Below are 15,243 nucleotides of genomic sequence, written 5' to 3'. Positions count from 1 at the left end.
TTGTGAATTTACTCTTTCTTAATGTTAGGATTCATTTCGATACCACTCATTTGGCTTTCTTTTATTTGAAAATTTAAATTTCTGCAGGAGGTAACAAAAAAAGTTCAAAAATTTAGAGACTCCTTCCAAGGCATTATTACCTTGGGACTCAGTTTCTGAAATTCGGTTCTGTAAGCAGACGTGTAGTTTCCCCTTCAAATCCAGGTCAAATTTTATTCACATTTACCTAGGCTTCCACTCACTATTACCACCCATTATGTCTGGAACGCATTGTGTATTTTCTTTTTGTTTAGGGATTTGTTATCAAAGTATCTTTCGAATTTCATGTGAAATTTCCACTAGAATTTTTATTGAAGCCCAGAGTACCTTAGGAATTTAAAGTCCATAAAAACTCATAATTCTGTATTTTTCAAATGAGATACAATAGCACTTTTAAATGTATCATTCTTTTATTATGAGAGTATTGTAGCCATTTCTATATATTGTCTATATATTGCAAATATTTTTATTTCTGCTCTGAGTTTGGAGTTAATAATAAATATTTTTTTCTTTTTCCTCTTAGGTTGAATTTTTAGGACATAATTTAGGAATTAGACTGTATATTATTATTTTACTTAAAGTATAATTATATGTAAATTATAGGGACTGATTTATTTATTTTAATCTTTTTTGGATACACACAACAGTGTATTCTATTTCAACATATTATACATACATGGAGTATAACTTATTCTAATTAGGATCCCATTCTTGTGGTTATACATGATGTGGAGTTTCACTGGTAGTGTATTCATGTATGCAAATAGGAAAGTTATGTCCGTTCATTCTTCTGTCTTTCCTGTTCTCACCCCTGCTCCCTTCGCTTCATTCTCCCTTGTCTAATCCACTGAATTTCTACCCTTCCCCTTCTGATGTATGTATGTTGGCATACAAATATCAGAGAGAACATTCTGCCTTAGGTTTTTCTAGGATTGGCTTATTTCACTTACTTAGCATGATAGTCTCCAGATTCATCCTTTTGCCAGCAAAAGTCATAAAAAATTTACCTTTCTACACCTAGGTGATACATCACATGCAACTGGATCATGCAAGGATCGGTTATCAGGAAATACCCTTCCTGGTACTTTATTTTGGTGGGAAGAAGGTGAAATACCAAGGTTAGTTAATGTGGTAAAGGAAATGAATGTTTTATGTGTATCCCAGTTGGGATGATAAATCAGTGGTACCATATTTTGGGCCTTTTTAATTGATGAGTTTAACAATAAAGCAAATCTCAATGTTACAAAGAATTGTAGATTTAAAAATCAGATCATGAAATGTACCTAGTTATTACCTAATTAATAAATCTGTGGTAGATTGTAATATTTCTAGCATTCATCTTTATTATGCATTCTAAACTGAGATCTTATGGCTTATCATAAAGTAAAAAAAATAATGTTTATAATAAATAGCAACTTAAAACTGAAATAAGCAAATATTCTAATAAAAACCCCACAAATTTCTAAATATTAAGTGTTTATGAAAATAAATGTATTGACATGCTGTGTTAATGAATAATATAATTGTGGTTTCTTTCAATTATCTTATTGATGTTTTTGAATGTTATACTCCAAATGTATAGAATTCCCTAGGTTAATATGGTTTCTTCTACAATCTGGGTAGCAAAGAAAAGGCCAACTATCTTTCTATTACATTTCCTTCCATTTGACTTGTTAAGGAAATTGGGGAAAGGGAAGTCAGAAAATATAAGATAAACAACATCAATTTTGAAAGTGTGACTGTTGTATTCTTCCCAGGGCTTTTTTCATTTTGCTCCCAGCAGCTCAGCTGGCAAGGAGGTTCTGCCTGGAGGAACAGGCTCTGGGGACAGCAGCTTCCACCATAAGGCAGGCATATAATTGGCACCTGTCTAAGTTAATCAGTAATAGCTTTGGTCTGTAATCAGTACATAAATCAGTAGTTTTATCTACATAGAACTAAGGGGTTTCTCTTTTATACCACATGGCATTGCCCAAACTTTCTTTATCCTTTTATTGGTCAGCTGAGTAGTGGCAGGATAGTTATAGTTTTCCCCTTTTCACTTGTCACCTGATACTTTTTAAGAATGCAAGGAAGATGGGTTGGGGATGTGGCTCAAGCGGTAGCGCGCTCGCCTGGCATGCGTGCGGCCCGGGCTCAGCACCACATACAAACAAAGATGTTTGTGTCCACTGAAAACTAAAACATAAATATTAAAGAAATTATCTCTCTCTCTTTAAAAAAAAAAAGAATGCAAGGAAGAAATTGTATCTTTAATGACTTTATTTTTTTATTTCATGAAAAGAAAATGTGAATTTATTAACTAGTTGAATATAAACTATCAAAAATATTTCTAACTTCAATAATCTTAATACTGGCTACCCATTAAAATCATCTGGAAAGATTTTTTAAATTAATACATGTCTGAGCTCTGTCCTCAATAATTCTAAGTTAAGCTGTGAACAGAAATATGCAGAGAGGTACAGTTGTCTGACTGGCACCATATTATCTACCTTCAGTGATTAAAATAAATGGTCTACATGTATATGCTAAAGTTTTTTTATCATACTTTTTCTGCCTGTTGGAAACAAATTTTTAAATCAGAAGTCAGTTTTCTTTCTTTGGGATCATTTCCTGTCTGGAATGTCTAAAGTAGTTTTGTAATAAGTGTAATAAATGGTTGTAAGTTTCTGTGACAAATTTACTGGTAGTACTAGGGATCGAACTGAGGCCTTCAAGCATGCCAGGCAAGCGCTCTACCATGGACCCAGATCTCCAGAACAAAAGTGCTACTCCTGGAAGGTTCTTTTTTTGACATTTACAGTATAATTCTTTCAGCATGCAAAACTTTTTAGTATAAAAAGTAAATTGTTTGGGCTGGGGATGTCGCTTAAGCGGTAGCGTGCTTGCCTGGCATGCGTGGGGCACTGGATTCAATCCTCAGCACCACATAAAAATAAAATAAAGATGTTGTGTCCACCGAAAACTAAAAAATAAATATTAAAAAATTCTCTCTCTCTTTCTTTCTCTCTCTCTTTAAAAAAAAGTAAATTATTGACTATAAACTATTTTATCTGACACTTCCGTTCATGGCAAAACTGATATTGTGAAATTGTATGAACAAAAAGAACAATCTACTTTGGGAATTATTTTTTTCTGAACACTAAAGGAATTTATTGTGATAGTTTAGCTAGTATGCCATTCCTCTATCAATAGTAAAAAGATACATGTGTATGTATGGATGTTGTACAGATGTATACATGTGTACGAATATATATCCACATATAAGTCTGAATATGAAAATTCTGTGATGTAACAAAATTCACTTCTGTTCTTTTTTGTGCGTTTGCTGGGGATTGAACGCAGGGCCTTACACATGTCAGGCAAGTGCTCTGTTAACTGAGTTACATCCCCAGCCCTAATAAATTAATTTCTTATGTCCCATCAAAATTTCCTTAGGGAAAGAGGTCCTACTATTGTTTCTCTTAAAATATTGAAGACATTTCATTTCAAATCAAATGTTAATGATATATACTGTCAGTCACTTTCAGGTAAAGTCATGGATCTCCCCTTTTCATTTTGGTGTCGGGTTTGGTAGAAGATGTCAATTTTAAAATGAGTAAAATGGAATTTATACTAGATATTGCCTGTTTGTTCTAGTAAGCATGGACAATTATGTGGTGTCTTTTCTTCAGTGGCTCTAATGAAAAAACAATTGCTTTTGAGTCAAAGGGCATTAGTGGGAAATAACCCTCTGTTCTCATAAATAAATTAATGACCTGGTGTCATTATTGTTGCTAGTTATGATCCCACCATGCAGCATTCATGTGGTTTATCAATTCTATGGTTATGAAGAATTTTAAAGCATTCCCCAGCTCAACTGTAGTTGAGGGCAGGAAGAACAAGAAGTTATCTTGCTTACTTTTTAGTATGCTAGCTTCCCTCATCTCTTGTTGCATGTTCTCTCCTTGGTTTTTGGAAAACTTATTATTGCTGAAGAAAAGGCCTCTAGGCAACTGATTTTATATGTGTGGGGTCTTTTATGCATATACTGTTATCCTCCTTTATCCTGTCCCATTCTTCTCTGCACCATAATCTCATACTAAAACATTGAATAGTCCTTATATATTAAATACAATTAACCAAAATATGTTGAATATACTGCCAAGGTTCTCAATGTATTTTTCTCATTCTATTTTTCTTTTGTATATATATATAATAATACCAATTATGTCATAAAAAATGTAAATTAATTTAATATCACTAGGTTTTCTGTTACTACAAAACGTGAAATCTTGTATGAGTAAGAAAAATCTTACAAAGTTTTCTCTAACATGGTTTTTTGTTGTTGTTTTTTGATATCTCTTTGTTACAGCTCTTTAAAACTGGAAGGTGTCGAACCACAGAGTACTTGTGAATTAGAAGTGGATGCTGTAGCTGCTGACATTTTAAATCGTCTGGATATTGAGAGTACATATTCAATTACTTTTATATATATTTTTATTTGTAAAACTTAATGATCAAAGTAGAGTGGAAAACTACCGAGAACTAAGATATTATAGAAAAAGAATGCAACATATTTTTAAGATTTCTTCTGTATTTCTGAAGGAATGAATGTTATTTTTCACTCATATTTTCATTTATATGAGTATAAAACTAAAATAAGTATGACATTAAATAAAAGGAGCCAATATAAAATAATTTAATATACTCTGACTTTTAATTGTTTTATCTTCCGATTATATACCAGGGAGGAAACCCTAAGATCTATAAACTATGGTCAGATGTTTGAATTTTATTTCCTTGATGGGTTTGGGGGAGACCATAGAAAGAAAACTAACACAGGAGTAACATAATAAATACAGGTTGGCAAAGGGGAATAAAGGGAAAGTAGGAGGTGGGAATGGGAAAGACAGTAGAATTAATCAAACATAACTTTCCTATGTTCATACATGAATACACAACCAATGAAACTCCACATCATGTTTAATCCCAAGAATAGAATTAAATGAGTTATATTCTATATATGTATAATATGTCAAAATATACTTTACTATCAATGTATATCTAACAAGAACAAATTTTAAAAATACATGTTGAGATAGCTTATCCATTATTACACAAAATAGATAATTCTTTTTCTTAATAGGCATTGTTTATTATAGAAATAGTAGATTTCTTAAGCAAGAATTATTCACAGTGACCCTTGTAATATTGAAGTATTATTGTGATTACAGCTCAAATTGGTGGAAACCCTGGTTTACAGGCCATATGGGAAGATGAAAAACAACGACGAAGAAACAGAAATGAAACTTCTCAAATTAGCCAACCTGAATCACAAGGTATATACCTAATAATACTCTAATAATGTTTTATTTTATTTTTGATTTTTAAATTTGTTCTAATTAGTTATACATGACAGTAGAATACATCATTTCTAATGATGTTTTAAACTAATATTTTAATGGGAAAATTTAGCCCTTGAGTTTTTCCCTTAGCACTAGATTTTACTTTTCAAATTATCTTTAAAATTTCTATGTATTTTTTCTATTGTCATTGCCGTATAATCAGTAGTTCTTTCTTTACAACTGTAATCTACAGTGGGAAAATTCTCCATGAGAATTTGATGTCTCTACTGTCTTTGGTTCTCACTGTATTTTATTATCTTGCTCTACTTTCTGTTCCTTTTCCCTCTTCTAGTGTGTTCCAGCTTTCTGTATTTCCAACCATGAATCTCAACTTAGAAATACCATTTAGTTTATGAAGCTTTGATAATATGCTGCCCCAAATTATTTTCTGGGAATGTCATATCAGCTCTTGCTTTGATCATCACATACAGTTCTGAGGAAAATACTCATTTACTATTAAATATTGTAACATTCAAAAGGAATTTGAGAGGGCTCAAGTAAATACCATAAATACAACAAAATTTTTTAAATGAAGGTCAAAGAATGAGACAATACAAAGGCAAATCTATTTAAGATATAGAAGTAAGCCCTATATTGAAATCCAATAAAATTGTAAATTTTTATAATGTTTATGGCACTAAAAATGTTTTGATAAAATTTGTGTGCCCTTTAGAAGAGAAAGATTATATTTACAAAGGGAAAATTTCTGGTTTCTGGATCTATGATACATTTATAGATAGACAGCAATGTTTTTCTCTTAGATTTAAGTTAAAATTATTGAATTAATTTATAACTTCAGTAACAAGCATTTCTCTTTTGTTTGATTCTGTAATTGGACTACATGTAGGTAGTGTTTTATGTGTCAAGATCTTGAAAGATAGGAAATTACTGTCAAAAAAATTTCAAGCTGCTATAGAAGAAAGGAAAAATATTTTATTCGTTTGCTATCTACATTTTTTAATGCTCTTTTAAAATTCAAAGATCGCAGGTTGTTGCCAGCAACAGAAAGTGAAAAAAAATTTCAGAAGAAACTTCAGGAAATTCTCAAACAGAATGATTTCTCTGTGTAAGTGGTTATTTATTATAGATCTCAGAACTAATTTTATTGCCTTGTTGTCTAGTTTGTTATAAAGGATATGTTTTAATTAAGCAGAACATTATCAGGATCTGTGGACTACAGCGATATATCCCAGGAGTTCTCTGCTGAGTTAACATTGCATTCTGAGGTTCTGACTCCTGAAATGCTTCAGTGTACACCAGCTAATATGATAGAAGTCCACAAAGACACAGAATTGAGCAAAGGTGAGATTATCTTTTCAAACATACAGAATATAGTCCAATAAACATCTGTGTATTTAACAATGAGATATTAATATTTGATTTGTTAGCGTTTTTTTCCCCTTGAAATAAACATGGATATAGTAAAAATTCTCTCTCCCATTGCTATACTCTTTTAATATCTTGATAGGTAAGTACTGTCCTAAAGTTGGTGCAAACTATTGCCAAATATGATTTTGTGTTTTATCTGTCAACAATGTAAACTGTTATTTTAGATTTTTAATTTTATATAAATGGTATCCTGCATGGCATAGATAAAGCACCTTGCTTTTTTCAATCAATACTATTTTTAAGCAACTTAATTGAGATATAGTAAATTTACAGAAAAGTACAACCATCTCCACAATCCAATTTTAGAACATTTCCATGAACTCAGAGGATCTCTTGTGTTCATTTTCAGGTAGGAACCTTCCCACCCCTAACCGAAGTAACTACTAATCCATTTTCTCAAGTCTCTACATCTGTCCTTTTTAGATATGTCATCTAAATGAAATCACTCAATATGTAGTTTTTGTTCCTTCCTTTAGTATATATAGTACTTTCAAGTTTTATCCATGTTGTAGTATCTACTTGTATTTGTTCCTTTTTACTGTCAAATAGTATTCCATTATGTGGATATACCATATTTTGTTTCCATTTATCATTTGATGAATATTTGAATTATTTTCACTTTTGATTGATGATAATAATATTGCTATAAACAGTAAAACATAAAATGTAGAATAAATATCATGAGAAGAGTTATAAAATAATGGAAACAATAGCAAATGAAATCAGTTTGAGAATAACTTTATTACAAAGGTTATCTTTGCCTAGAGAAAAAGGAATAATGTTCCTATGAACATTTGAGTATAAGTCTTTGTGTGAATATATGTTTTCATTTCTCTTTATTTTTTTTATTTATTTTTTTATTGATTATTTAAAGCATTACATAGCTCATGATATATCATCTTTCATACATTTGACTAAAATTGTGTTTTGAACTCCCATTTTCACCCCAAATACAGATTGCAGAATCACATCTGTTACATATTCACATTTTTACATAATGCCATATTAGTGACTGTTGTATTCTGCTACCTTTCCTATCCCCTACTATCCTCCCTCCCCTCCCTTCCCCTCCCATCTTCCCTCTCTACCTCCCCTGCTGTTGTTCAATTCTCTCCCTTTTTTTCCCCTTCATTTCTCTTGAGTTGGTATCAGTGAGTAGAATTGGTAGTCATATAATAAATTTGTATTTAGCTTTTAAGTAAACTGCCAAGCTATTTTCCAAAGTAATTACATTGCTTTACACTCCCACCAGCTATACTTGAGGTTCTTTGTGGCTGTATGTCCTAACAAACATTTGGAGTTATCTGTCTTCTTTAATGTCGTCATCATAGAGTGAGTGAAATGGTATTTTATTGTGGTTTTCATTTTCATTACTCAAAACTACTAATGATGTGAACTGTCTTTTTATGTCAACATTATACTTTGAAATTCTATTCTTGTTCACTCATTTTAACTGTTTATCAGTGTTCCATTTTAAAACTCAACAGTTTGTCAGATTCTCTACAATTTTTAAGTGGTTTGTGCTTTGTAGTGCGATATCTCCTATGGCTGTGTGTAGGAGTTTCTCTACAGAACACATGTAAATGTAATTTGCTGGATGCTAGAATGTTTTCACTGTACTCTACCCATATAGCATTTGTTCTAACAGTGGTTCTGAATTGCATTTACCTTATATGTGATTGATAAGTAACAAAATAATGAAAGTTTCACTCAGTAGTCATTTTGGTTCACATGCAGTTTTTCAAGATAAGAGGGGCCTCAACAACATTTTATAGTATAAAAATAATAAATATATACTAATATATATGAAAAGTATGCTACTCTAGTTCTTTTGAAATGGTACCTTATTTTAATCTTCATTTTCTAACTGTCAAGGCCCTTTAGGATTCTTCTTAACATGTTATTTATTATAGATGTATTTTCTCACTACCAAAACTTTTCCTGCAAACATTTATAGCTTCTTTTCCCTTTCTCTTGTTAAAAAAAAAGTACACACACACACACACATAAAATGTATGTATTTTTTGTGTTTTGTGTGTCTTCAATTTTAATATTAAATTTAACAATATCTTCCTTTATAGTTTGGTTTTTGTACCTGGTTTATGAGTCCTTCTCTACACTGATGTCGTGAAAGTTTTCGATATTCATCTTAAGGTTTTAGTGTGTTTATGATTTAGTTTTTTCCACTTAGCCCTTCTTTAATTCAATTGAAATAATACCTACATAAGTAATAATCTAATTGTATATTATTTGTGTTTGTGTATAAGTGTAAGCAGCTAGTTCAATATATTCATTCAACAGAGTTTTTGTGTCCCTCTGGATCCCCCCCTCTGTTATATTCCTTTTGTTGTTAATATTATACTCTTTTAATTAGGGTTTTTTATAAACTCTTGTCAAGGCATATCTTTCTGATCTAGCTTCTGAATTGTCTTGCCTCTTGATCCTTTAAAAAAAGTCCCTTTGTTAATTTTAGGATTACATTGTCTTGTTTCTGTGAATAATTACTTTAGGATTATATTGAATTTATCAACTAGTTTAAAAACTTTTTTTAATATCAACTTATCTACAAATGTATTTTTTTTTCATTTTATTCAGTATTCATTCACGTCTTTCAATAATTTTATGATTTATCATAAAAATTGGTATGTGTTTTTTTATATATACTCCAGGTACCTTTCCATTGTTGTGGTTGTAAATTTGTCTTTCAAAAATTATATTGTCTAATTGTTGATATTTAGGAATGCCAGCATCCTTTGTGTATTAGTCTTTAATCCAGCAACTTGTATTAGTGCTAATCGTTTTGATATACTTTCTCTTGAATTTTCAGTGTATAGAGTCATCATTTGCAAGTAACTATTTAATTACTCCCCTTCTCATGCTCAGATTTTATCCTTCCTGTTTTAATGTTCTGCCTAAAAACTGTAGGATGATGTTGAGTGGAAATAATACTCTTTTTCCTGACTTTAAACTGAATGCATTTATATTTTATTAAGTATGAAATTTACTACAGAGTTTTGGTAGATGTGCCTTAATCAGGTTAATATTTTTTAAAATTCTTGTTTGCTTAGAACTTTGTATTTTAAGTCACAGTTGATATTAAGTTTTATCAAATATTCTTTTCTGAATTTATTTAAATTAGCAGTTTTTCTCTTTTATTCTGTTAATGTTGTCAATTACATTAAAATAATTTTTTTTTAATTTTTATTATTGGTTGTTCAAAACATTACATAGTTCTTGACATATCATATTTCATATATTTGATTCAAGTGGGTTATGAACTCCCATTTTTAACCCGTATACAGATTATAGAATCACATCGGTTACATATCCACGTTTTTACATATTGCCATACTAGTGTCTGTTGTATTCTGCTATCTTTCCTATCCTCTACTACTCCCCCTCCCTTCCCCTCCCATCTTCTCTCTCTACCCCATCTACTGTAATTCATTTCTCTCCCTTGTTTTTTTTCCCCTTTCCCCTCACATCCTCTTATATGTAATTTTGTATAACAATGAGGGTCTCCTTCCATTTCCATGCAATTTCCCTTCTCTCTCCCTTTCCCTCCCACCTCTCGTCCCTGTTTAATGTTAATCTTCTTCTCATGCTCTTCCTCCCTGCTCTGTTCTTAGTTGTTCTCCTTATATCAAAGAAGACATTTGGCATTTGATTTTTAGGGATTGGCTAGCTTCACTTAGCATAATCTGCTCTAATGCCATCCATTTCCCTCCAAATTCCATGATTTTGTCATTTTTTAGTGCAGAGTAATACTCCATTGTGTATAAATGCCACATTTTTTTTACATTAAAATAATTTGTAATTTTCTAATGATAAACTACCTTTATACTCCTGAAATAAATCTTTTATGGTCACAATGTGGTGTCTTTTTATAAATATTGATATACCTATTTTTCTAGTTTTGTTTGTTTTAATAATTGAGAAAGAACTGTACTTGGCCTCATTGTTGTGGAGTTTTTCCCCTTTTTTTTTTTTAACTCTCTTTTTGAGAATTGTTATTAGATTGAAACAATCTGTTTCTTGAAGATTTAATACATTTCTTCTGTGAAACTATCCATACTTGGTACCGTATAATTTTCTGTGGGTAGATTTTGTGTATTAAAGAGTGAGAGGTAAGGAAGGTAGATTTAAACAAATGTAGTTTCCGTAATTGTTATAGGTCTACTCAAGCTTTATATTTCTGCTCGAATCAGTTTTATGTCATATTTTTTCTAAGAATTTTTCTGTTTTTTCTGCTTTTTAAAATGTTTTTGTTATAAACTTGTTTGTGATGTTAACATTTCATTTAGCTCTCTTTTTTATTTGTTTTCTTTAGTTGCACATGACAATAGAATAATTTTTTGACATGTTGTACATACATGGGGTATAACTTCCCATACTTGTGCTTGTACATGATGTGGAATCACACTGGTCAGCACTCTCCCTTTTTATTCCTAATGTAATTTTCATTGCCTTCTATAACTTTGATCATTATTTGTCATCTGTCTATATTATTATTAATTATAGAGAACCAGCTTTTGTTGTTGCTTTTGGATTTGGGGTTTTTGGCTGAAGGGAGGGCACTGGGGATTGAACCTAGTGGCACTTTATCACTGAGCTACATCCCCAGTCCCTTTTTATTTTTATTTTGAGACAGGGTCTTGCTAAGTTACTGAGGTATTGGCCTTGAACTTGTAATCCTCCTCCCTCAGCCTCCCAAGTCCTCCCCAGGAGTCACAGGCATGTGCCAACTTGCCAGGCCATCTTTTGTTTTTATTGGTCTTCTCAAGTTTTTTTTTTTTTTAAATGAGTTTTTTATTTTTCTATTTATTTATTTTTATTAAGCATTCATTATTATCCCACCTATGTCCTAAGACTAAATATTCACCCCAAAAATATTTCTTTCTAAAGATTTTAAACTGAATGCTTTTGAAATCTCAAAAGCACTTAGTTTTAAATCTGATTAAATACCTAAAGCAGGGAAACAAAACTGTTTTTTAGTTAGCTGTCATACAACTGGCTGCTTTTTTTTTTTTAATTCCTTTTTCTTTTTGGTGTATACTCTTTTTTCTCCCTTATTAGTATGTGCTTTTTATTCTTTCTCTTCAACTAGATTATAATACCATTTATTAAAATCATTTTTACCTTTGTTTTTTTGAGTCCTCTGTGCCTTAGACCCTCTATAAATGCTGAAAAACTATATGATTTAAAGTTTTCTGAAAAATATAAAATTAACATAAAATGAATTTAGTAGTTATTTTTCAGCTACAAAGAATAAAATTTTATTATTCAAATGAGACAGTTTTCCTCTACCTCCTTTGTATATTTTAATATCCAGTGATTTTCATAAGAATATACACAGTAATTAGAATTAGAATGGATGAAGAGATTATAAATATTTAGTGATCCATAAATTCAGGGGTATTGCTTTGTTTTTATATTAATCCACGTGACTGGTTAGTACTCCTGTGGCTTTTTGTTGTTGTTGTTGTTGTTGTTGTTTTGTGGTGCTGGATATTGGATACTGAATCCAGCACCTTGTACATTCAAGGTAAGCATTCTACCAACTGAGCTATATCCCCAGCCCTCCTGTGACTTTTTATGAAGTTCTATTATGTTTAGCATGTATCATTAATACTTAAAATTTTAATTAGGTGTACATTGTAATACTTCCTAATTTACACAAATTCTAAATGGATTTTTAGAGTTAAGCCATTGTGTTAATGTTTTTGTATTCTGTCATCTTAAGGTCACACTAGAAATAAAGTTGAAGAAGCACTTATTAATGAAGAAGCAATTTTGAACCTCATGGAAAATAGTCAGACTTTTCAGCCTCTGACCCAAAGACTGAGTGAGTCACCAGTTTTCAGTAAGTAATAATACTGTCATAAATATTCATTATTTTAATCAGTGAAAGTGAGTTTGTAGGGTAGTATTTTTTTCTTTGATTTGAAGATAATAATGTTTCTTATTCAGTACTTTTATATTTCTATTAAGTATAAAAATGAAATTTTGTATTAAATGAAGTAGCTTTGCTTATTTGTTTTCTAAATAGATTTTTAAAAAACTGTTTTTTTGAAAGTAAATATTTTGCTGGGCATGGTGACACACACCTGAAATCCCAGTGGTTCAGGAGGCTGAGGCAGGAGGATCGCAAGTTCAGAGTTAGCCTCAGCAATTTGGCAAGAACCTATCTCAAAATAAAAATGAAAAACGGGCTGGGAATGTTCTTCAGTAATTAAGCACCCTTGGGTTCACCCTGATACCAAAAAACAACAAAATAATTGTTCTTTGATTGGAAGAAACCATATTACTTGAAGGGGGAAATGCACTTATTTTTAATTAATGTTCTGCAAAGTGATACATTACTAAAACAATATTCTTTCTTAGTATTAGATATCTGATTTGAAATTTCTTTCAAGCTATTAATTTTGAGGCTAATATAGCATAGGACAGTTCTTTCTGAGTGTCTTTGCATTACACTAAACGCATTTTTGTTAGCATCATAAACCATTTACACAATTTCTCATTGATAATTTAGTCTAACTTACTGAAATCTTTTCAGGAAATTAACATTTTGTTGCATAAAATGAGATACTTTGAGTCTTTTATTTTGTTTGATGTAGTTAATTTCATGCTTCTTTCCTTCTTCACTTTCCATTTTTAAATTTTTATAGTATCAGATGTGATTTCAGTCCATTAAATGTCCTGTTTGCTATTTACATTTTCGTCTGAATGAAAAATAAATTGACTGATTATGAATAATACCCAAATTTTTGTAAATACTTACAATTCAAAACACTTTAAACAGGGAACTATTTTCTTTTTCTTTTTTAAATGAGTGGTCACATGTATGAGGAAATCATCCTATAACCACATTAAAAATCAATTTGAGGTTTATAATTTAAAATGTTATAATTCTCTATCTGAATCAATTAATATATATACCAAGGTATTTTAAATTATATTCTAGTTATTTTAAAAAACAGAAGAACATAGAAAAAGTTAAATTAAAAAAGAGAGTCATATCCATATTTCATTACATTAGTCAAAGATATTGTATCATTAATGGATATGAAAAACTAATTATAGTTCTTTGGATCATTGTGCAAATAATTGTAGTTGGTAGCATGATTGGACTGATTTTGGAAATATCAACAAAGGAAACTTAAAACATGATATTTTAATAGTGAATATTGTTATTACCTCTTTTTACAGAGAAAAGGATAATATAATAGATTAGAACAGACTCCTGCTTTATGGTCTTTTATTTTTTCTTTAATAACTTTTTTGAGTGTGCTTCACCCTCTCAAGTGTACAGTGTTGTGGTTTTTAATACATTCATGGAGTTGTATGACTATTACCACTATACAGTCCAGAACAGTTTTATCACCCTCAGAAAAATCCCTGTACCCATTAGCATTCATGTTCTATTTCTTCTCTCAGCCCCTGGCAACTATTAATCTATAGTCTCTTGTGCTAGATTTATCTAATTGAGTCATTTCATACAAATGAAGTTATATATGTTCTTTTATATCTTGATGTTTCATTTAATATAATGCTTTCAAAGTTCATGCATATTTTAGCATATATGAGTACTAATTAATTTTTCCTGCTGAATAATGTTCCATTGTGTAGATAATATCACATTGTGTTTATCCATTAATCAGTTGATGGATGTTTGGGTTGTTTACACTTTTTTGGATATTATGAATATTCTGATATTTATTCATGCACAGATTTTTGTGTGGACACAGTGTTTTCAGTTCTCTTGAATATATATGTAGGAGTTTTTATGGGTCATATGATATTGAACCTAGAGGGAAAAAAACATACTCAGTTTCCCTGTACTTTGACGTAATAACAGTGAACACAGAAGACTTCTGTGACCAAGTATGTACAGTGTTTTCCCCACACACCAAGTGTGGATCAGTTCTGCAATAGATCCATCAGGATGTTCTCTAATAATTCAGTTTAGTTCTGACACCATCTGTCTGGAGACAGCATCAGATCTCTCAGGTTAAGGGCTCAATCCCCGAGACTTAAGATTGCTAATAACAAGCCTCCGGTTGTTTTACTTGTGTTTCTGACTGGTTTTAAATTGGGATCCCTTTTTGGGTTTGATTAATTTGCTAGAGCAGCTCATAGAACTCAGGGAAACACTTTGGTTTCTGGGTTATTATAAAGGATTTTATAAAAGATATTGATGAATATGGGTAAGGCAAGGTATGAAGGAAAGGCACAGAACTCCCATGTGTCTTGTATGTTCCACTCTCTAGGAACTTCTGCATGTTTGGCTATCCAGAAGCTCTCAGAACTCAGTCCCCTTGGGTTTTTACGGACATTTTGTTCCATGACTGATTGAATCATTACCCTCTGTTGATCAGCTCAATCTTCACCTCCTCTCCATGCCCAGGGAGGTTGAAGACTCAAA

The 15,243-nt window shown here is 31.1% G+C and overlaps 1 protein-coding gene across 3 annotated transcripts in view; it reads left to right on the top strand.

Annotated features, from left to right (window-relative positions):
* The window catches only part of REV3L (REV3 like, DNA directed polymerase zeta catalytic subunit), a 177,894-nt gene that overhangs the window by 79,482 nt on the left and 83,169 nt on the right, over positions 1-15,243 (top strand). For all 3 annotated transcript variants that reach the window (XM_081293750.1, XM_081293751.1, XM_081293752.1), the window contains 6 exons: positions 1,061-1,157; positions 4,394-4,488; positions 5,256-5,360; positions 6,408-6,492; positions 6,580-6,728; positions 12,559-12,678. In XM_081293750.1, the coding sequence (XP_081149876.1) occupies positions 1,061-1,157; positions 4,394-4,488; positions 5,256-5,360; positions 6,408-6,492; positions 6,580-6,728; positions 12,559-12,678 (651 nt within the window). The remainder of the gene's footprint in view (positions 1-1,060; positions 1,158-4,393; positions 4,489-5,255; positions 5,361-6,407; positions 6,493-6,579; positions 6,729-12,558; positions 12,679-15,243) is intronic.

Source organism: Spermophilus citellus, assembly GCF_964194105.1.
Source record: "Spermophilus citellus genome assembly, chromosome: 5".
Taxonomy (NCBI): Eukaryota; Metazoa; Chordata; class Mammalia; order Rodentia; family Sciuridae; genus Spermophilus; species Spermophilus citellus.
The sequence above is the reverse complement of the archived record's forward strand: the minus strand, read 5'-3'. Positions and strand labels throughout refer to the sequence as shown.